The following is a 24,232-nucleotide window of genomic DNA, read 5'->3' as shown; positions in this document are numbered from 1 at the left end:
ATTTGGCTGGGTTAAACACAATCTGCCATTTCTCTGCCCATATCTGCAACTGATCTATATCCTGCTGTATTCTTTGTCAATCTTCTATGCTATCCACACCACCACCAATATTCATATTATCTGCAAACTTACTAACCCACCCATCTACTTTTTCATCCAGGTAACTTATATACTGTACATGACAAACAACAAAAGTCCCAGTACAGATCCCTATCAACAGCACTAATCACAGACCTCCAGCTAGAATAAGTCCCTTTGACCATTACATCTGTTTTCTGAGGGAGAGCCTGTTCTGAATCTAAACAGCAAATTCACCATAGATCCCATCCATCTTAATCTTGTGGATGAGCCTCACATAACGGACCTTGTCAAATGCCTTATAAAATCCATGTAGACAACATCCACAGCTCTACCTTCATCAATCACCTTCATTACCTCATCAAAAAGCTCAATCAAGTTAGTAAGACACAAATTGCTCATACGGCTATGCTGGCTCTCCCTAATAAGGTCATGGTTTTCCAAATACTCATAGACCTATCCTTAAGAATTCTCTCCCCTAACCGATGTCAGACCTGCCAGTCTATAGTTTCCAGGATTATCTCTGATTCTCTTCTTGAACAGCTTAAATGGTCTGGAACAACATTAGCTACTTGCTAGTCCTCCAGGAACTCGCCTTTAAGTTTGGAACACAAATTATGCATTGTGTAAGCCCTTGTGAGCTGAAAACTGTACTGGATATAGTCTTGACTACAAAGTTAATCAACTTACTCAAATTATTGCCACTGTTAGTTTTCATTAATTGTCCTGTTTTGGGCATTCAAACCGGATGTTAAAATCATGTTTTTTTTGTTTGTCAGAGGGCAAGAATAGTCCCACTTAAAACTTTTTAAATCCTTGTTTCAATTATAACGAAATGGACCCTTTTATGTCAATGCAACTGGTAAACAGTTCTGAGTATTTCTTTAAAGTTATTTAGGCATGCTAATTCATAAATAGCAGAAGATAAACTGGATGAAATGTTAGATGGGTAGATACTAAGATTTGTAATTATTTGTACAATATTTGATTTTATTGGAAGCGTTCAAAGAAATGATAAAGTCATACATCTTAGACTACAACACGTATACATAACTATCCTTTCCTATGGGAAAGCAATGTGCTACTTCCCGAAGCTAACTTGAAACTTCCAACCTACGTTGGTTGCAAAAATGCCTCCAAACTTTAGTGTGGGACTACAAAATGAATTTCCAGCATAACACACAAATTGAGCACCAACTAACAAAATCATGCAAAATAAGGTATTACAGAGATCAATTTTATATTGATATTTACAGGAATGTAAGATTGGTAGATGTGATAATAAGGTGGCAGAACCTATTTGTACAAATAAGATATTTTAAATGAAATAATTAAAGGAATATCACGTATGGTAGGCAAGGATGTGGAAGAATTATATTGTACTGACACATTTAAAATATTCTTCCTAGATTTGAGGCTTATGTACATTATAGAATATATTCAATGTCACTTTTATTTGTCAGTGCAACACTTGCCCTTTAATACTTATGCAAACATGATTGAAATGTATCCATTTCATTTCAAGAACTTATAGTCAAATTCATCCCAGAGTTCAAAGCAATAAATTTCAGAGGCTGAGCAGAACTGAGCTATGTAAGAATAAAATGCATTGAGAACAAGGGAAGAATTCCAAGGTGAGTCAACTAAAGTTAGAAATTGTCAACCTCAGTTTTGAAAGCAAAATAAATAATCTTACTGCATTACATTAATTAATATGCTTACTTCATTTAGCTAGCAACAAGCACTTCTTTCATTTGAGGCATTCAAGTTTGAATCCAAACAGAATCCAATTACATCCAGTTGTGTGTAATACTAATACAAACACACATAAAGACACTAAAACTGGAAAAAAACATGATTAGAGAACAGATTATTGGGTTATTTCAAATTGTTTATTGCTGGTTGAAGCTTGCTATTTGCAAATTGGCTGCTATTTTCTATATTAACACAATGTATACTTGAAATGTACTTCACTGGATATAAAATGTTCTGGAACATCCTGATCAGGTGAAAATGCAAGTCTTTCATGGTTTTCATTGTATCTACACCATTTATGTTACACTTAATTCAGAATGAATAATCTGAAAATATTGAACTCCTTGAAGTGTATAAAATTATAGTCAGATTAGATTGCTTCATATCAAAATGGTATCCTTCAAATTTAGATCAGCAAGATGGTAAATTCAGCAATAAAAATATACAAGCACGGACTGTGCTTGATGCAATATAGTACAAATGTTTCTTGTACCCAATATATCTTAATAACATTTCTCAATGGCGAATCAGACCATATTAAACTTGCTCTTTTGTGGTGAAATGTTAAACATTCACCAATTTGCATTTTTGTGTTACTAATGTGGAGTGGTACTAAATTCAAGACCAAAGCTCACTGAGAATGTGTAATGTGTGACTTCATTTCAACATCTGTTCTATGCAACTAATTTCTAGTTCTACATACTAGAGCTAATGACTAGCTGAAAGCACTTTAGTGTTGAAGAAAATTTCAAAATGAACAAATTCACATATATTGGTTGCAAGATATGGTTCTATGTATACATTAGGTTTTGATTTAAAGCAGTGTTTTCACTCTCTTCACATAGTGTATTTTCTTACTGAAGCATATCATTAAAAATCCAGTGCTGACTTTGGCACACAGAACCCATAGTGCAAGAATGTCTTACTTGAAGCAGCTGGGAAATATACACAGGCTTACTCCACAACTTTATATTCATCCTAGTCTAAACAGTGTTCAACTGCATCGTAACGATAAGATTCTTTAAAGTTATTCTATCTAAATACATTTAACACAGCTTATTATCTTGCTTTCATAGTTGATGCATTTAACTATATAATTTATACAAGAAAATTCTGGAGAAGACACATGCAGTTAGAAAGATCTTGGTTCTTTGGAGATCAGCTAACAATTCAGCCAGCAGCCAGCCAGCCAAAATAGCTAACAGGAAATAGGAAGGCCACATGTGGAACTAATTACTCATGTGTAGGCCATGACAAAGAACATTTCTCCAGACTTTTCATGAGCTTCATTTTCAGGAAGTAGCTGTAATTACTGTTCAAGTCTAGGGCATGATTCTTAGTACTGACAGTTCCAGCATTTGAGAGGAGCCTATACCTTTTTCTGTACCGAACAGGAACTGAGATAGAACTGCTACAAATTAAAAACAAATGTTCTTTTCATAATACTTTATGTATTTACTAATACAGACATAGAACATTATTCCTGTCAGTTAGGAATATTTTATTTAACTGTTCAAACTACTGTGCTAAAATGGTTCATCTTGATTTTACAGCTTTTCCATACAAGGGGCCCACTTCCTGCCTTGCTCAGAAAGCTGGCTGAAAGATGAAATGACTGTTTAGCATTACACTAAAACATCTGGTACCATTTTATATACAGACCCATGTCTGAGAGCAAGCAATTCTAGCGGTCTCTCCAGCGGCACAGTGCATACCCAATCTCCCTGGGGTGACATCATCCCATATATGGATTGCAAGGCCCAGCCCACCCCTTTTTTTTCTTGTCCTAAATTCATTGCCAGATCCCTGTCTCCTGCAAATGTGCCACGTCAAGGCTGGAAATCACAGTTCTTTTAGAGACTTCAGTGTACGCAGACAAGAGTGGATGGTGAACTTGGTGTGCATGTATAATTTCTTTGATGGCAGAAGACAAGAAAAAGTCAAAAGGTCCTGCTCCGTCGCCCCAGTGTTCAGACTACCTGTTCAGGACAATATTGTTGTACAGTAGTCTGCACATTGGTTAGACTGGGCATGGGAAAGCAACAATAAGTTTCTTTCCACACTTTTCAGAGAAGACAGATGAACAGTGCTACAGTAAGAGCAAGTATCTTTCTTTCCTTCACCTTTTATTTTTTGAGAAAAAAAGCAGCAATGATGAGGAACTCTTCCTACAGGAGGCTCTCCCCGCATAGTTTTGCAGCTGGAGACATGCCTAGGCCTAAAGTTGGACAACACCTGGTCTATGACCTGACGAACTTCACTGACCTGATCTCACCATCATAAATGGAGATATGTACCAATTGAAAGGATGGGATTCAACACTAGGTACTCTACTGTAAATAACACAAAAGTCTTCCGTGAACTTAAAGCTTATTGTACCATTTGTGTGCACTTACCTCATGATCAAAAATACAGCCATGTCAGTGCAATGATCTAATTCAATGTTTGATTGTGTTATTATTGCAGTTAATTACAAAAGATAAAATATATTCTGTTTCAATGCAGTCAATGACAAAATTTTATGTAAATGAGAAATACACCGCAAAATTTTCTATATAGTACTTATAAATATGCAGCTTTTGTGAACCAGCTTTCTGAGTGTCTCCACCGACTACAGACTATGTTAAGGTGAGTGGTAGAACATAAGGATGTTTAATCAAAAGTTTGTGTAAAATTTTAATCTTTGTGCTTAAATGTCTGGATTTTATTGCAGTATGCTAATAGTTTGGTAAAAATTCCACCTACATTATCAAAATACGAGTCATATTCATCACGGAAGAATATTAAAGGACTGCACTGTAGTCTCATTGTTGGTTAAAGAAAACTTTTGCATTGCATGACTGAAACTAAATACAGAGGAAAATATTCTAATTTATTTTGTTTCACTTTGGTTAGTGGATAAGAAGGGAAGGTAGAGTTAATAATTTTTCTAAAAGTATTATAAAAAGTTCAAAATAAAATATCACGGACTTGAAATTAAATAGAATCAATATTTCTGAATCCTAGCACACCAATATAATTTTAAATTGACATCTTTACAATGAAGCAATTTAATATTTGCCTGAAATAGTAGTGCTTTTTAGCAATTTCATTTTATATGACATTCAAACTGATTTCAGAGATATTAACTCCAACTGCTTGGCATATGTTTCAGGAAAAAGGGATGATTAAGAAACGCAAAATGAAAGGTCTTATCAGCATACTCAAGGGATTACTGTCCGCTGAAAGCTTATTTTCTGTGAGGCTAAATATGTGTTGCTAATTTTACAATTGTCCATTCACAGTTTTGCTGCATCATATCCTCTAACCATCTTGGTCTCTAATTTGATGAGGAAAAGTATAAGCTTCCACAATCTTAATATGGAAGTTGTTCAAATTATTATTGCAAACACTTTAAAATCATACATTAATTCACTGACTTGGGAAATTCTAAATGTTGCAATAACCTTTTAAAAACAAATCTTATTTGTTCCAAAATTATGCTCCCTTATACTTTCCAGTTACTGAACATTTTAAGAGACTATCTGCAAGCAATAACCAATATCCTAAGAATGGGAAATATGTTATATCCAACTACACAACATATTTACACAATTATTGTTATTTTGAATAAGATCAACAACTTTGGATGAAATAATCGCTATGAAACATGTAATATTCTTAGGACTGAGTGAGAGATTATTTCAGCAGTTTGAAAGGAAGTCATGTTAAAAAAAATTCCTGATTACATTTTTGTTATCATAAAATGCTGAACAAAAAGAATGTAGTTTGGACCACAGCATTCAGAAAAGTGCCACTTGTCAACTAATTTATGTTCCGCCATGTTTTTTTTTAAATCCAAAGTTTTGTCTGTTATGTGTAGAATTGAACTAACAACCACACTTCTTAAATTTACAGCTTTGATTCAACTACAGATGTAGTTGAATCTGTTAGGTTGGAGTAAAATGGTTTAAATAAAATACTCAATGAGTAAAATCATTCCATTTATAAGATGATTCTCATGTTTCAGATTTTACTGCTCATTCTTAATCTTGCTGTCCTTACCGGCCTACTAATTTGTTTATACTAGCTACATCGCAGTTATGGACCACCCAAGCCTCACGCCTCCATTTAAAGTGACCATAGTTAAGAAATGTTGCATTGGCGAGTTTTCAAGCAAATAAATCGGTGATGTTTTATTATCAAGACAATTTCTCACTAATTCACAATTTTTTTTTAATAATTTGGATTTTTTCCTAAATAACTCTTTTAAATTTCATAGCATTAACATCAAAGAATTGAATTATATGATTATGACAATTAAGTAGCTGCACTATTGTAAAAAGAATAAACTTGTTTTTGCAGTTTGACCATTTACTTGAGGTGGATTTAAATGTTGAAAGCAGATACACTATTTAATATTTTAAAATAATTACCACAAAAAAGTATTTATTTAATTACCACATTTGTTAACTGCAACAAAAGGTATTTTCAATCATGTGCCTGGAATAGAAAAGTGTTCAAAACATTAAAATCATCATTTTTTTTAAGAATGAGTTTTAAGCGGAAATATATCTGTTTGAAAATAAACATCCAATTTCCGCAAATCAACAACTGCACTCCACGCCAAACTTTGTACAAAATCCAGGATATTGGCCAGTAGGCGAAGGTTTCATTACGAGATGGGTGTTCAGTTCAAAGTAAACATTTTAAAATATTAATTTCCTGCACTTCTGCCAGTACATAGAGCATATAATGCAGTCCATTTTTGTACTTCTTAAGATTAGAGGCTTGGGTTATCATTATACTCAGTTTATATCCATATTATGTGGTACTATTTATACTGTGAAGCAATAAATTTGCCTGAAACTAGTTTAATTTGTCAGAACAAACTGCACACCAACATGCTGGCATTATTTATTGCAGTCTATTGATTCTAATATGTCAAAAATGTAAACAGTGAACAAAAACAATTTTTATATATTAAGAATAACATTAATATAGAAAATATTTAAATCATTCTGCAGACTAATTATCTGTGCTTTTCCCCCCAGAGTAATTGATAATTATTTTACCTTGGTCACAACATTTCAACTACAATTTTGCACAATATTCAAATAAATGCTTCAGTGTTAAATAGAATTTCGGATTACCATCATTCTAGAAGTCAAAGTAAATAAAATCTTAATTTTTTTGTGACCTGCTGCATTTATACTAACTATCTTCTACTCCTTTAGAATGTCATCAATTCAATAATCTGTCTCCAATAACAATCAAGATTTTTCAAAGTGGTTTAATTTATATACAAAGATTTTGAAGTGTTAAAAAAATATTAAGCACTATTTTTATTCTTTTCAGTTACTGAATTACCGGTACAAAACCTTTGCCTCATTAGCCCAGGTATACTTAATGTCAACAATAATGCCATTATTGTAATAATAAATGAAGAGCCATATTGTAATAATAGTGGTAAACTGTAGTGACCATTCAAATGTTCATCTGTAACTACAGACAAGAGGAATATTTTACAATATTTTATTATTATAAATGCAAATAAATAAACCATTAAATGAATTTTAAGATAAATCTACTCGGTATTCTCATCCCATAAACAGGAATCCTTCTATGAAAGTTTTTTAAAAACAGCAGATGCTAGAAATCTGAAATTAAAACAGAAAATAGTCAGGTTAGGCAGCATCTATGGAAGGAGAAACAGTTACAGTATTTCAGGAAAAAGACTCCTTATTCTAATATTTTTTGCTTTTATTTAAGAAATGATATTTTAATGAAAGATCAAAATTTGAAAATTTCCTCTCCAGAGACGTGTAAACACTATTTTCTACTCTTTCTAACTGCTTATTTTTAAAAAACTGGTTTACAATTGAAAATATCTTCCTGCTGCGATTGGCTGCCATTTGGTGAGAGGAAGGAGAAAAGCGACTGATTTATAAACTTGGATGGTGAAAGTAAATTAGATGTTCAAATCAGTTGAATTTGATATTAATCTTTTCACTCACAGAGAATGTATCATGTTACTAAGAATAATGGTAATCTCTTGTGTTAAATTGTATATTTGTGAATGCTATTATTCAACATTAATTGCTAAAAGAATACAGAATCAATGCTCATTCAAGAACACATCAATTGTGAAAACTCTTTACTTACTACAAAGAAGAACACAGTAAAAGATCCTAGAAATGGCTGGTAGGAGTTGTCATGTGTCTGCCTGTCTACACTTGCTGTGCAGAAAATCCTCTCACCTGTACAGCAGGCACAGACAGGCAGTCACATGACAACCCAGCCTGACTGAGAGCCATTCAGCTGGAAATCAGAAGAAGAGTCCAGAGACTTCTTGAGATTGATTAAAATACCATCTTCAACACCGAAGTATAGTTGTAGATTCAGTCTTTTTGCTAATCTGCTGTGTTGCCTAATTGTTTTAATGCATGTACATCTAGTTTTATCACCAATGCAGACATAACAAATAAAGAACTCTTGGATAATCGGAAAGTTAATTGGATTGGTTTGATCAGGTCAAATACTGCAAATGTCCTCAAGACAAGTAAATCACTCTGAAACAACTGTTATTTAATCATCTACCCGCACAGTTATGTAAAGGATGTAGGAAAATTACAAGTAAGTTTAATAATTTTATTTTCTGACAATTTGTTTTCACAGCTAATCATCATGGCTTGAAATTAAAACTAATTGTAAAATGACAATAGGTTTGTTTTAACTTTACAATTGCTTTAATGTTATTTTATATCCAACTATCAGTTATACATCTTTATACATAAAATACTATATATTTTAATTGCATTTTCATCAATCAGCCCTAGATATGTAAATATAACATTGTACTGTGTAGTTTTATTGCCTAAAGAAAATGACACACAAGCTCATATCTGCGATGGATTTCATCCTCAGAGGTAATAAATTCTGAGAACCAACAGGTAAGTGAGGCAAGTAATGTTATTAGACTCCAAAATTAACTTCCCCACTCTATTTGGCTGATCTCCAACTGAAACTGGGTTCAGGCTTATAGCCTAGTGAATCAAGTAACAAAGGTTGGAGGTAAGACTTTACTAAGAAGCAAGGAGAAGGGTTCAGGTGATGAAAATGCGAGCTTGAAGAGGAAAGTCAAGATGCTGGAGCAGAGAACCAGTTGCCGTGTAACAATAAGCAGACTGAGGCAGAAAGTTCTAGTGCATTCTGAAGGGGAGACTAGAAAGCCACAATAACTGCTTTGGTCATTGCCCCTCAGCTGAACACCTCAAATATACAGTACCTGATGCAAAAGAGCAGCTTCCAAGTCAAAATCTACTGCCTAGTTCTCCTTACAAAGCTGGTCTCAGGTTAATGGTGACTAAAAGGCTTGAAAGACTGTGCTGTTGCTAGGTGTGGGAGTCATTAGGTAGAAGTGATCAAGAATGATAACCCACACCTGATCGTGGCTTTCAGTGGGTTCGGTGGATATCATGAACTGGCAGTACAATTAGGAAAGACTGCGGCTGAGGAGCAGCACCATATCCAGATACAAGATTATGGATAAGCAGAATGCTGGGAAGAAGGGGTGTAATATTACACCAATAGCACATCAGGTGGGTTTGGAAAAGTGGGATCATGACAGCACTTTGAGGATGGCTGCCGAGGAGTGGGAATTGCAACTGGTAACACATTGAGGAGGATAGAAACAAATAGTGAGAAAGAAAGGTATGCAAGTGATTGAAGGTGGTTGTTTGGTGCAGAGGAGTGGCATCATTGAATCAGTAAGTAACTTATCTACCTGGGAAGTCTTTCAGCGCACACCAGTGAGACCATATAATGCATATATTGGAGTGGCAAAAATGGCTGTTCCTGATGAACATAGTCTTACAAGGTTTGGGCAGTGAACAATATCAACCAATACAAATAACAGCAACTGCCCAACTGATACACTGACATTCATTAATAGATTTCAAAATTATCATCATGTCATACTGGGAAAAAAATAATTATCAGCTTACAAAAGCAGTATAATGCAATTGAAACTATAAGCAATAAGTTTATCATGAGTAAAAGGATATTAGACATGAAGGGCACATCAAGGACAAATATTAAAAGTTAAAATTAAATATAACCATACTAGATCTGGTTTTATATTAGTATTAATAATAATGTAAAATGGCACAGATCGAGAAAAAATAATTTGATCTAGCAATTGTTGCAGTTGCCAAAGTTAGGAACTCAGTATTCTAGGGTTATCGATACTTAGAAAAGGTAAGCAGTATGAAAATGAAGATAGGGCAATATTGACAATAAAGTGTAGTACACACATCAGTAGTAACAATGGTTCTCAGTCCAGAAGTTCAGGAGGAGGAGCCAAGAAATGACCAATAGAAACATAATTGAGAGCAGATTACTGCTTTCTTTATAACAATCTGCACTGGAGGGAGTTTTAATCAGCAAGTTACCACAGTAAGTAGCAGAGTAAAGAATAATCATGAGCAATTTTTAACCTTCATAAAGACAGAACAAACCAAACAGACAAAAGTAGGTTAGAGATTATCAGTTAATGAAATACATTACAGATAGTTTAGCAGAACAACAGGTCGAGCGTATAATTGAAATCAGGAGTTGATGAAATAAAGCAGGAAATTTAATTGATTTAGATGTTCATTAACGACATTAATAAATGCAGGGCTCGGATGATGCAGCGACATTGCTTAATCCTGTTCCTTTATGATTATCACTTTAAATAAACACAGGCATATTACTAAAATGGTTAACTTTTGTTTCACATGAATAACTCACTCAATAATACCAACATCAAGTACAGCAAATGAAAAAGCCAAATCCAAGTTTTATGAAACAAGTGATTCTTTAAGAAATATTTGATGTCGAGAATGGGGTTAGAAGAAAATCATTTTGTTGCTGCAAAAATTCTTGTAATTTTTCATGAACACATTTGTACAAAGTGAATGTAGACAACCGGAGATCTGAAAACTGAAGTTCAACAAGTACTGCCCCCTTGATCAGCAGCAGAAAAATTGCATTAAAATACGACCTAATAATGATGGTTGAGTTAGTAACTTGAAACTGAAATGTGTTGAACATATCTTTACTCACTTGCTCAGTTCAACCAGGCCACATTCCATTAAGTCAAGGAGAGAAAAGAACTCTTTAAGCATGCAACACACACAAAATGCTGGTGGAACGCAGCAGGCCAGGCAGCATCTATAGGGAGAAGCGCTGTCGACGTTTCGGGCCGAGACCCTTTGTCAGGACTCAGCCCGAAATGTCGACAGCACTCCTCCCTATAGATGCTGCCTGGCCTGCTGCGTTCCACCAGCATTTTGTGTGTGTTGCTTGAATTTCCAGCATCTGCAGATTTCTTCGTGTTTGTCTTTAAGCATGCTACTGCTAATTCTGTTCCTTGTGGTATCTTTTCTCCATTAGTGTACAATGATGTGCAATTCTGGAAATGCTTAAACTTTCACAACCCTGCCCTCCAGAGCTCCTAAGAAATTATAAATATTCGCAGCAGCATCATCTTAAAATATTAAGATTAGCCCTAACACAGAACATAAGCTAGATCTTGGTGTGCCCTATCCACTCTTTTGCTTGCAAGCTCAAAATATACTTGTAATGAAAATTGTAGGCAAATAATACTATAATGAAGCCACGGAGCATCACAGACATCAGTGTACCTACTGGCCTGACAATACATGTTCCAGGCCACTGAGTTTTAAGGACACCGAAATAATAAAAAATCAAGTATGGTGAATGAAAAAGACCAACCCAAGTTTTATGAAACAAGTGATTCTTTAAGATATATTTACAAATTTTAAAAAAGTCAAGAAATAATTGTTTCATTTTAGAAGTTTTATGTAATATTATAAGATGTAACAACATAAAATGCCATTTAAAATACAAAACCATTTCAGTTATGTACTTATAAAGACTGGTAACTGTAATCCAATCTTCTTCATATGTTGAATATTGTTCACTCCAAGGAATCTGGAAGCCTGTTACAGTAATCAATGCACAAAAGCAGCAATTTCTTGAAATACATGGGGAGGCTGGTGGTGACTTACCACTTTTACAAGATTAAAATTAGGGCATCACCAATTTTCTATTTTGCATCTTTCAGGATACATTTCTTACAAGTATTTTCTGGAAGAATTACACAGTGAATACATTGAACATTAAGCACATTATTTCCCCAGAATATTTTGTACCAAAATTCTTGATCATACATCCACCTCTGTGGATTGCATTTATTACTGACGATAAATTGCAAATGATTAAAGCAGCAATATTTAACTAATTGACAGATCAAAGTTATATCGTTGTAACTTTTAAATCTGTAAATGTATCTTTACATTTAAATCATGTCAGATATGTGAAATTGCCAGCAGCTTTTCAGGATTGAGTGAAAAGTAGTAAGCAACAACTGTGACCCATAGGTACTAGGGAACTCCAATGCCAACATGAGGAAGTCTCTAACCACCTTCCTTATCATCAAGGTGCTGAAGATCACCACTAATACAGAAACTTAAAAGGCAGCTCAAAGGGTGGCATTCTGTGGTAGTACTCACTTCCTCACACATTACCATGTAAAGGAGTAACCTAAAACTGTCTAGATGACTGCAGCTCCAAGACTCAGGAAGATAAATATATCCGTTGGCAGCTCATTCCCACGTTATATAGGACATTATTGCTGCTTTAGTATAAGAACATGCTCTAACGAGAGCTTTAAAGCCAATTCCAAAAGAAAAGCCACTGATAAAGCAACATGAGATGTCCATTTCCCACAACACAAAATTCCGTATGACTTTGACTGAAATTAGAACTGTACAAAATGTGTAGATTTTCTGGATCATTTGTTTCATGGTGAAGATATGCCCATTAGGAACCAAGTTAAGATCATCTTTAGCTTTTACACAGAAAAGATTATATATAGCAGGAAAGAGACATGCATCTTATTTGTCTGAATAAGTAAATGAATAACATTTTAAAACACCGTAGTAGATCCATACACACTGTTTAACTGAATAACAAACGAGCCAGGAGTTAGGTAAAGTAGTAATTCAACAGTACCACAAGAAAACCTCATTCTCCATTTTTTCTTACTTCAACAGAAGAGCCACATTTCTGATTTTCTGTATTTATTACGACGATGCAACTAGAGTTCTGAATACAGTTCACACAGAACCATGGTAATGAATCTACAATTTAAGTAAAACATTGCAGACTTTGAATTAAAGCACTATAGTACATACTGTGCAACTGCGTACTAACAATAATTACAATAAGTCATAAAATTGCATGATTTCTTTCATTTATATTCCTCTTACCTCTTCATCCTTGAACCAACAGAGACACTCTGCAGTCAACACAAACCAATATTCCTTGGAACCTCCTTTTATGATGCTGATATTGCTGATGGTGAGCCAACCTTTTCTGACCACCTACAAGGAAATATGGACAGATAAGCAGACATAAATTTGTGTTTAAGTTATTCATCTTCTTGAATAAGTGATTATTAGAAACATAGAAAACCTACAGCACAGTACAGACAAATGACAGATTATTAATGGTTCTTTTTTCCTTCAAAACTAACAACAGTACCTTGCTTTTCTTTTCTTTGCATGATCATCATGGGATTGCATAATACTACTGATATCAATTCATCTTTAAAATGAGAATAACATCTCCAAAGTATTATGGTCACGAGTAAAGGGACTGTACAACTTCCAAAACAACTGTAGGTTTACCGCACCAATTATGATTTTTATTTAACAGTGCTGTAAGCTGCATATATTTATGTCATTGTGAGTATTATTACTGTGACACAATCATAAGTTCTGTACACTCTGGCATGCAACAAGAGCCTAGAATAATTTATTGTTCACCCCAGAGCAAATTACCAATAAAATCTTAGTTTCCTTGAACAGTAATGAAAGCGATGCTCTAAGTATAAAGACAACATTGACATTACTATTGTATACCACAGTAACAGTAAATGATATATCGTAATAAACCATATGATTCTTGTAATACAGTCAGCCCTCCTTATCCGCAGGGGATTGGTTCCGGGATCTACAGGCTATGACACCCATGGACTTGTCTGTAATTTTGTGACAGTATGTTTTTCTGCTATTGTAACAATATGTGTTGTAGGTGCTATGTGCTGTTTGTGACCATTGGTATTGTGTTTTGCATCTTGGCCCTGGAAAAACTTTTGTTTGGCTGTATTCATGTGTGTGGTTGAATGATAACTTTACTTGAACTTGTTAATAATATCAAGACCGCATATGAATCTGTTCTTGTCTTTAGTCTTTCATCAATTCCACTGCAGATTAACAAACTTTGGAATGAGGTCCACCGCAGACCATCTTCATTTTAACAGCTGTGTTGGTTACTCTTAATTAGAGCAAACTGACCATGAAATTGGACAGTTGATTACTTGCTTTCTCTCAGTAATCACTGCATTTAGTAGAAATCACAGGATTAATAGGGGAGGCAGGGGAGGGAAGGAAATTGTGAACTAGGCACGTGCTGGATGTGTGAAATAGCTACAAGCTAATCATGCATTGTCGTCCCAGCACATACTTTCCACATCTACTTTCTGGCAGAAACTTAAGAAAAAAGCTTCTCTCTACATCAGGGATCTCCAACGTGACCTACAGACCCCTTGGTTAATGGTGGGGGTCCATGTCATAAAAAAGGTTGAGAACCCTGCCATGTAATGACAAGTCTACATCATTTAACCCAAGATGTGGTTTCTCGATCAGGTAACAGTTTCAGAATTAGATGCAACAACAACAACTTTTAGGAACTAACATGGAAACTGCTACAAGCCTGAAAGGCTGACAAGGTGATATTGTTACAAGTATAATCTATCATAGTGAGAGCAGCATTCAATGGAAGAACCTGCATTTTGCAATCATAATTGAACATTCAGGACCAGATTGTGCTGACTTCTGCATGGATTTGATCAGAACCCGGGAGTTTGGTAGTTTATAGCAGATTAAATTGCAGGCATCCACCAAATATACCAGTCTAAAAGTTACTAATAGATACAAAAAGGTTGAACATGTCAGTTCAGTTCAGTGTTAGTGTGGTGAACTATGTGCCTGTCGGGACACGCCCCTGCTGACTGCTCCTGTGGCTCCTCCCACAGGCCCCTGTATAAAGGAGACCTGCGGCCTGAAGATCGGCCTCAGTCTCCAGGACCTTGTCGCTGCGATCTACGTAGCACCGGCTGTGACCGCATAGGTGCCGGCAACATTGGCGATTGCACAGGGGACGGGGGTTGCGCGTGTTCTTGCCCACTAGGCGCCGGTGATCCCTCATGCATGTGCGAGGCGCCTGGTATAAATGCGTACGAAACGCCCGGTATACAAGTGTCGTGAGGAGTCTGTGTAGGGCCTGGTGAGTACGGTGTCACCTCTGGTGCAGGGTTCACAGTTACCGGAGAGCCTTCAGGGTAGTGGTCTGCTGCACCTGCGGGTGCCAGGTCGCGGATGGAGACCGTGTCCTCCCGCCCATCAGGTAAGACCACGTAAGCATACTGGGGGTTCGCATGGAGAAGGTGAACCCTCTCCACCAGCGGGGAGTATTTATTGCTCCTCACATGTTTCCGGAGCAGCACTGGCCCCGGGGACGTCAGCCAAACTGGTAGGGTGGTCCCAGTGACAGACTTCCTGGGAAAAGAGAATAGGCGTTCGTGAGGGGTGGCATTGGTGGACGTACATAACAGAGAGCGGATAGAGTGCAGTGCCTCAGGGAGGACCTCCTGCCATCGAGAGACCGGCAACCCTTTGGACTTAAGGGCTAAAAGTGTGGCCTTCCACACTGTGGCATTCTCCCGCTCTACCTGGCCATTACCCCGGGGATTATAACTCGTGGTCCGACTGGTAGCAATGCCCCTAGCTAGCAAGTACTGGCGCAGCTCCTCACTCATAAAGGAGGACCCTCTATCACTGTGGATATAGCAGGGATACCCGAACAGAGTGAAGAGCTGGCGCAGGGCTTTTATGACGGACGTGGCAGTGGTGTCGGGGCAGGGGATGGCAAAGGGGAACCGTGAGAACTCGTCAATAACACTGAGAAAATAGACATTGCGGTCAGTGGAGGGAAGGGGGCCCTTAAAGTCAACACTCAGGCGTTCAAAAGGGCGGGTGGCCTTGACAAGTTGTGCCGTGTCAGGACAGTAGAAGTGCGGTTTGCACTCGGCACAAATTTGGCAGTCCCTGGTCATCGTCCTGATGTCCTCCAGGGAGTACGGCAGGTTCCGAGCTTTCACAAAATGGTAAAATCGGGTGACCCCCAGATGGCAAAGTTGTGCATGAAGGGCGTACAGCTGGTCGAGCTGTGTGCTAGCACATGTTCCCCGGGATAGGGCATCAGGGGGCTCATTGAGTCTGCCAGGCCGGTACAGGATATCATAGGTGTAGGTGGAGAGTTCTATCCTCCACCGCAAAATCTTATCATTTTTGATCTTGCCCCGCTGTTGGTTGCTGAACAGGAACGCAACCGAGCGCTGGTCGGTCAGCACAGTGAATCTTTTGCCAGCAAGATAGTGCCTCCAGTGCCTAACAGCCTCCACTATGGCCTGGGCTTCTTTCTCCACCGCGGAGTGCCGAATTTCAGAGCCTTGGAGGGTGCGAGAAAAGAATGCTACTGGTCTGCCTTCCTGATTAAGGGTAGCAGCCAGAGCGAAATCAGAGGCATCACACTCCACTTGGAAGGGAGCGGTCTCGTCCACTGCATGCATCGTAGCTTTGGCAATGTCCGCTTTAATGCAGTTGAAGGCCGCGCAGGCCTCAGCAGAGAGGGGAAACGAGGTAGACTTGACCAGGGGGCGAGCCTTGTCTGCGTAATGGGGGACCCATTGGGCGTAATAGGAAAAAAACCCCAGGCACCGTCTGAGGGCCTTGAGAGTGGTGGGAAGAGGGAGCTCTAACAGGGGGCGCATACGTTCGGGATCAGGCCCAATAACCCCGTTTTCCACGACATACCCAAGTATAGCAAGGCGGGTGGTACCAAAAACACACTTGTCCCTGTTATAAGTAAGGTTCAGAGCTGCGGCCACTTGGAGAAACCGTTGGAGGTTGGCGTCGTGATCTGGCCTGTCATGACCACAGATGGTGATGTTATCCAGATAGGGAAATGTGGCCTGCAGTTGGTACTGGTCCACCATCCGGTCCATTTCCCTCTGGAAGACAGAGACACCATTCGTGACACCGAAAGGGACGCGCAGGAAGTGATAGAGCCGGCCGCCCGCCTCGAAGGTGGTGTAGGGGCGGTCCTCTGGGCAGATGGGGAGCTGGTGATAAGCGGATTTCAGATCTATTGTCGAGTACACCTTATACTGAGCAATCTGGTTGACCATATCCGCGATGCGGGGTAGGGGGTATGCGTCAAGCTGCGTAAACCTATTGATGCTTTGACTATAGTCCACCACCATCCTATTTTTCTGCCCAGTCCGAACAACAACCACCTGGGCCCTCCAAGGGCTTGTGCTCGGCTCAATGATCCCCTCCCTGAGCAGCCGCTGCACCTCCGACTGAATGAAGGCCCGGTCCCCCGCGCTGTACCTCCTGCTTTTGGTTGCCACAGGTTTACAGTCGGGGGTCAGGTTGGCGAACAGCGGTGGGGGAGGGATCTTGAGAGTGGAGAGGCTGCAAGTGTCGGTAGCGCAGCTGTTGGCCTGGTTCTGGATGGGATGTGTGTGTCCGTGTGTGTGTGTGGTCAGTAGCGGGGTATGTGAAGAAGTCCCACAAAACTGAGGATTCTTGACAGTGAGTGGTGGGAGGGGCCCGTCGTATACCATAGTCACACTTTCGAGATGGCTCTGGAAGTCCAGCCCCAATAGCACAGGTGCACACAGATTAGGCATGACCAGCAGTTCAAAGTCCCGATATACTGTGCCTTGCACCACCAAAGTCGCTACACAACCCACCCGGATGTCTGCGGACTGCGACCCAGAGGCCAAATGGAACCTCCGACTGACCGGCCGCGTTGCAAGTCCGCAGCGTTGCACTGTGTCCGGGTGAATAAAACTCCCAGTGCTGCCCGTGTCAAACAGGCATCCAGTCCAATGCCCCTCCACCTGGATGTCCATCATGGATCTTGCAAGCTGGTGTGGGGCGCTTTGGTCGAGAGTCACAGTGGCCACAGTTGGATCGCCGTCGGGGTACCCGGTCAGCATCGGAGGGTCGGGGGCGGGGCATGCTGACGTCGACAAAGATGGCCGCTCACATCCGGGGTACCCGGTAAGCATCGGAGGGTCGGGGGCGGGGCGTGCTGACGTCGACAAAGATGGCCGCCCACATCCCGGCATGCAAGATGGCGGCCCCCACGTTTCACCCGCAGCGCTGCACTCCGCTCGAGGTTGAGACTTACAGACCTTGGCGAAATGGCCCCGCTTTCCGCAGCTGGAGCAGGTCGCTTCTCGCGCTGGACAGCGTTGTCGAGGATGTTTCTTTTGGCCACAGAAATAACAAAGCACGAGTTTCTTACGGGCCACAGCCGTGGTCTGGGTCGGGGAGCTCGTGGAATGGCGACTGGCGGCGGCGTTGGCGAATTCGCTCCCGGGAGCCGGCGGTGGCGGGGTCTGAGGCGTCCACAAAACCGGCGGGGAATCGCGCGACTGGACAGCGTCGGCGTTATGCCGCGCAGCTTCTAGAGCGTTGGCCTTCTCTATCGCCGAGCTTAAGGTAAGATCCGAGTTCTCCAGCAGCCGCTGGCGCATGTACACTGACCTCAGTCCCGTCACAAAGGCGTCTCGCACCAGCAGCTCCGCATGCTGTTCTGCCGTGAGCGTCTTGCAGTCACAAGCTCGGACGAGTGTCTGTAGTGCTCGGAGAAACTCAGCGCACGATTCGCCAGGCCGCTGTTGCCGGGTAGCTAAGCGATGTCTTGCGTAGACGGTGTTCACCGGCCGCAGGTACTGTCGTTTGAGGGCGTCCAGTGCCCCTTCGTAGGTCGGCAGGTCTCGGATAAAGGAGTAAACTTTGGAGGAGACCCTCGAGAGTAGGATTCTGTGCATAACGGCGGGTTCAGTCGCACGAAGCTCCGCCAAGTACGATTGGAAGCATGCAAGCCAGTGTTCAAAAGCGAGAGCCGCGTCAGGGTCTTGAGGGTCCAAATCCAACCGGTCCGGACGCAAAACGGGTTCCATGTTTTAAAACTTCCAGTCAATAAAATTGATGCACCATCAATAACTCACACTGAGACGTAGGCGAGATATCAGCTTTTATTGACTGGAAGAAGGAACCAGGAGTGAGTGTCTATCATACAAGGTCCTGGAGACTGAGGCCGATCTTCAGGCCGCAGGTCTCCTTTATACAGGGGCCTGTGGGAGGAGCCACAGGAGCAGTCAGCAGGGGCGTGTCCCGACAGGCACATAGTTCACCACAGTTAGATTCCCCTGAGAATCCAGTGGTGAAGCCCAATTTTGCTGAAATTCCCTGTACCTCACTGAGGAGCCAAGGCCCCATCTACTCAGTGAAAAATGTAAGGAAAAAGTTTAGGAGATAAAAAAGTTAAACATATTTTGCTTTAGATTAATGTTTGTAATTTGTCTGTTTTTATAATTTAATTAACTTTATTTTTTAATTATTTCACTTATCACTTCAAGTTTACACACACACAGCTGGAGGAACTCAGCAGCACAGGCAGCATCTATAGAAATAAATAAACTGTCAATGTTTTGGGCTGCAAGCTTTCTTCAGGACTCAAGAGGAAGAGGGAAGACAACAGGGGAAAAAGGAGAGGAGAATGGACCAAAGTAAAAAGGGAAGGAGGGAACCCAGGGGGAGGTGATAGGTGAGAAGAGATACGAGGACAGAGTGGAGAATAAGAGAAAGGGGGGGGGGAGATTTTTTTTACTGGAAGGAGAAATTGATATTCATGCCATCAGGCTGGAGGCTACCCAGATGGAATATAAGATATTGCTCCTCCACCCCGAGGGTGGCCTCATTGTAGCACAAAAGACCATAGACAACCTATTAGAACGGGAATTGGAATTAAAATGCTTAGTCACCAGGAAGTTTTACTTTAGGCAGATGGAGCAGAGGTGTGCAACAAACTGGTCTCCAAATTTACAATGGCTCTCACCAATATAGAGGAGTTGCACTGGGATCATAATGCAGTAGTGCCTCACCTGTAAGGATGGTCTGGGGCCCTGAATGGAGCTGAGGGAGGAAGTGAATGGGCAGATGTAGTATATTGACCACTTGCAGGGTTGAGGTAAAGAAATGTTTGGTGGTAGGATACCCTTGAAGTCAGTGGAGGTTGCGGAGAATAATGTGTTAGATGTGGAAGCTCATGGGGCGGTAGGTAAGGACGAGAGGAACTCTATTACTATTAAGGAGGCGGGAAGATGGGGCAAGTGTGGATGTTTGGAAAATGGAGGAGATGTGAGTGAGGGCAGAATCAATGGTAGAGAAAGGGAAACCCCATTCCTTGAAGGAAGAAGAGATCTCTGATGTTCTGGAAAGGAAAACCACATCCTGGGAACAGATGTGGTGGGGACAAAGGAACTGTAAAAATAGCATTTTTACAGGAGATAGGATCGGAAGAGGTATGGTCAAGATAACTGTGGAAATTGGTAGGTTTATAAAAGATGTCAGTCAACAAATCTGCAGAGAGATAGCAGTCAACTGCAGGAAACATAAAGTTGTGACAGTAGGGGATTTTAATTTTCCACGTATTGATTGGGACTCCCATACTGTTAAAGGTCTAGACGGGTTAGAATTTGTAAAATGTGTTCAGGAAAGTTTTCCAAATCAATATATAGAGGTACCGACTAGAGAGGATGCAATATTAGATCTCCTCTTAGGAAACGAGTTAGGACAGGAGATGGAAGTGTATGTAGGGGAACACTTTGGTTCCAGTGATCATAACACCGTAAATTTCAACTTGAACATGGATTAAGATAGATCTGGTCCTCGGGTTGAGGTTCTATACTGGGAGAAGGCCAAATTTGAAGAAATGAGAAAGGATCTACAAACATTTGTAAAAAGAGTGGATTGGGACAGGTTGTTCTCTGGCAAGAACGTCGCTGGTAAGTGGGAGGCCTTCAAAGGAGAAATTTTGAGAGTGCAGAGTTTGTATGTTCCTGTTAGGATGAAAGGCGAAGTGGATAAGAATAAGGTACCTTTGTTCTCTATGGATATTGGAACTGTGATAAAGAAGAAGAGAGAGATGTATGACATGATAAGGAAACAGGAAGCAAATAAGGTACTTGAGTATAAAAAGTGCAAAAAAAAACTTAATACAGAAATCAGGAGTGCTAAGAGAAGACATGAGGTAGCTTTGGCAGTCAAAGTGAAGGAATATCCAAAAAGCATCTACAGGTATATTAAGAACAAAAGGATAGTAAGGGATAAAATTGGTCCTCTTGAAGATCAGAGTGTTTGGCTATGTATGGAATCAAAAGAAATGGGGGAGATCTTAAGTGGGTTTTTTGCGTCTGTATTTACTAAGGAAACCGGCATGGAGTCAATGGAAATGAGGCAAACAAGTAATGAGGTCATGGAAACTATACAGATTGAAGAGGAGGAGGTGCTTGCTATCTTGAGGCAAATCAGAGTAGATAAATCCCCAGGACCTGACAGGGTATTCCCTCGAACCTTGAAGGAGACTAGTGTTGAAATTGCAGGGGCCCTGGCAGATATATTTAAAATGTTGGTATCTACGGGTGAGGTGCCGGAGGATTGGAGGATAGTTCATGTTGTTCTGTTGTTTAAAAAAGGCTCTAAAAGTAATCCAGGAAATTATAGGCCGGTAAGTTCAACTTTGGTAGTAGGTAAATTATTGGAAGGAGTACTAAGAGATAGGATCTACAAGTATTTAGATAGACAGGGACTTATTAGGGAAAGTCAACAAGGCTTTGTGTGTGGTAGGCCATGTTTAACAGATCTATTTTAGTTTTTTGAGGAGGTTACAAGCAAAGTGGATGAAGGGAAGGCAGTGGATGTTGTCTACATGGACTTCAGTAAGGCCTTTGACAAGGTCCTGCATGGGAGGTTAGTTAGGAAGATTCAGTCTCTAGGTATACACGGTGAGGTAGTAAATTGGATTAGACAGTGGTTCAATGGGAGAAGCCAGAGAGTGGTAGTGGAGGATTGTTTCTCTGAGCAGAGGCCTGTGACTAGTGGTGTGCCACAGGGATCAGTGCTGGGTCCATTGTTATTTGTCATCTATATCAATGACCTGGATGATAATGTGGTAAATTGGATCAGCAAATTTGCTGATGATACAAAGATTGGAGGTGTAGTAGATAGTGAGGAAGGTTTGCAAAGCTTGCAGAGGGATCTGGACCAGCTGGTAAAATGGGCTGAAAAATGGCAAATGGAGTTTAATACAGACAAGTGTGAGGTATTGCACTTTGGAAGGAAAAACCAAGGTAGAACATATAAGATAAATGGTAGGGCACTGAGGAGTGCAGCAGAACAGAGAGATCTGGGAGTACAGGTACATAATTCCCTAAAAGTGGCATCACATGTAGATAGGGTAGTAAAGAGAGCTTTTGGTACATTGGTCTTTATAAATCAAAGTATTGAGTACAAGAGTTGGAATGTAATGGTGAGGTTGTATAAAGCACTGGTGAGGCTGAATTTCGAGTATTGTGTGCAGTTTTGGTCACTGAATTACAAGAAGGATATTAATAAGGTTGAAAGAGTGCAGAGAAGGTTTACAAGGATGTTGCCAAGACTTGAGAAACTGAGTTACAGAGAAAGGTTGAATAGGTTAGGACTTTATTCCCTGGAGCGTAGAAGAATGAGGGGAGATTTGATAGAGGTGTATAAAATTATGATGGGTACAGATTGAGTGAATGCAAGCAGGCGTTTCCACTGAGGTTAGGGGAAAAAAAAACAGAGGACATGAGCTAAGGGTGAAGGGGGAAAATTTTAAAGGGAACATTAGGGAGGGCTTCTTTACACAGAGGGTCGTGGGAGTGTGGAATGAGCTGCCAAATGAAATGGTAAATGCGGGCTCACTTTTAACACAAGAAAAATTTGGACAGGTACATGGATGAGAGGTGTATGGAGGGATATGGTCCAGGTGCAGGTCAGTGGGACTAGGCAGAAAAATGGTTTGGCACAGCCAAGAAAGGCCAAAAGGCCTGTTTCTGTGCTGTAATGTTCCATGGTTCTATGGTTCTAACAGTTTTGTCTCCAGAGATGGAAACAGAGGGATCGAAAATGAGGAGGGACATGTCAGAAATTTAAGGGCAAGGTGGAAGTTGGAGGCAAAGTTGGAGGCAAAGTTGAAGAAGGAAACCTTTGATGATTCAGTTTTATTGGCTTTTACATAGCTCTGTGTTATTTGAAGAAAAAATAAAATATATTACATCTATCGCAACTAACAAGGTAACAAGGCCCAATCCTGGCCTTGCCAATTGTCGAAGATATTTTAAAAGAGAGACCTTCCCCAACATTCTACTTGTGATTTGTCACCATACAGACCACACTACTGGGATCCACGGTGTGGAGGGAAGAAAGGCAGGCACGCCATCTAGATGATGTAGCTGATAGCTTTGTGGCCAAGTTTACAGACAATACAAAGATCGTTGGTGCAGGTAGTGTTGGGCAAGTAGGAAGTCTCCAGAAGGAGAACAGGCAAGTAAGTGGCCAATGGAATGCAGCATAGGGAATCATACACCTATGCATCTTGATAGAAGGAATAAAGGTGTAGATTACTCTCTAAATGGAGAGTGAATTCAGAAATCCTAGAGATGCAAGAGGACATGAATGTCAAAGTGCATGATTCCCTAAGAGTTAACTTGCAGGTTGTATCAGTAGCAAGGAAAGCAAATGAAATGTTAGCATTCATTTCGAGAGGACTAGAATGTAAAAGCAAGACTGTAGTGCTGAGATTTTATAAGGCATTGGTCAGACAACATTCAGAGTTTTGAACAACACACACATAATACTGAAGGAAATCAGCAAGTCAGGCAGCATCTATGAAGGGGATAAACAGTCAACAATTTGGGCCAAGATCCTTCATCAGGATTAGAAAGGAAGGGGGCAAAAGCCTGACTTGCTGAGCTCCTACAGCATTTTATAAGCAATGTGAGTGTTGCTCAAGCTTGTGATGATGAGGCTTTACAAGGCAGTGGCCAGACCTCATCGGGATTACTGTGAGCAGTTTTGGGCACCAAATCTAAGGATGGATATTTTGGTGTTGGAGAAGGTCCAAAGAAGATTTACGAAAAGATTCCAGGGATGAAAGGGTTAATACCTGAGAACCTTTTAATGGCTCTGGGCTAGTACTTACTGGAGTTTAGAGGATGTGGGTGGGTGTGACCTCATTGAAACCTACCAAATATTGAAAGGCCTGGATAGACTGAATGTGGAGAGGATGTTTTCAGTAGTAGGAGTTTAGGACCAGAGGGTACAGCCTCAGAATAAAAGGACAT

General features: G+C 40.2%; 1 protein-coding gene across 1 annotated transcript in view; it reads right to left on the bottom strand.

The window, feature by feature from the left end:
• Positions 1-24,232, bottom strand: part of LOC132402155 (dynamin-2-like) — a 246,922-nt gene that overhangs the window by 68,738 nt on the left and 153,952 nt on the right. Inside the window, exon 15 of the mRNA XM_059984821.1 lies at positions 13,152-13,265. Within this exon, the coding sequence (XP_059840804.1) occupies positions 13,152-13,265 (114 nt within the window). The remainder of the gene's footprint in view (positions 1-13,151; positions 13,266-24,232) is intronic.

Source organism: Hypanus sabinus, chromosome 11 (assembly GCF_030144855.1).
Source record: "Hypanus sabinus isolate sHypSab1 chromosome 11, sHypSab1.hap1, whole genome shotgun sequence".
Taxonomy (NCBI): Eukaryota; Metazoa; Chordata; class Chondrichthyes; order Myliobatiformes; family Dasyatidae; genus Hypanus; species Hypanus sabinus.
This window is presented reverse-complemented; position numbering and strand designations above follow the sequence as displayed.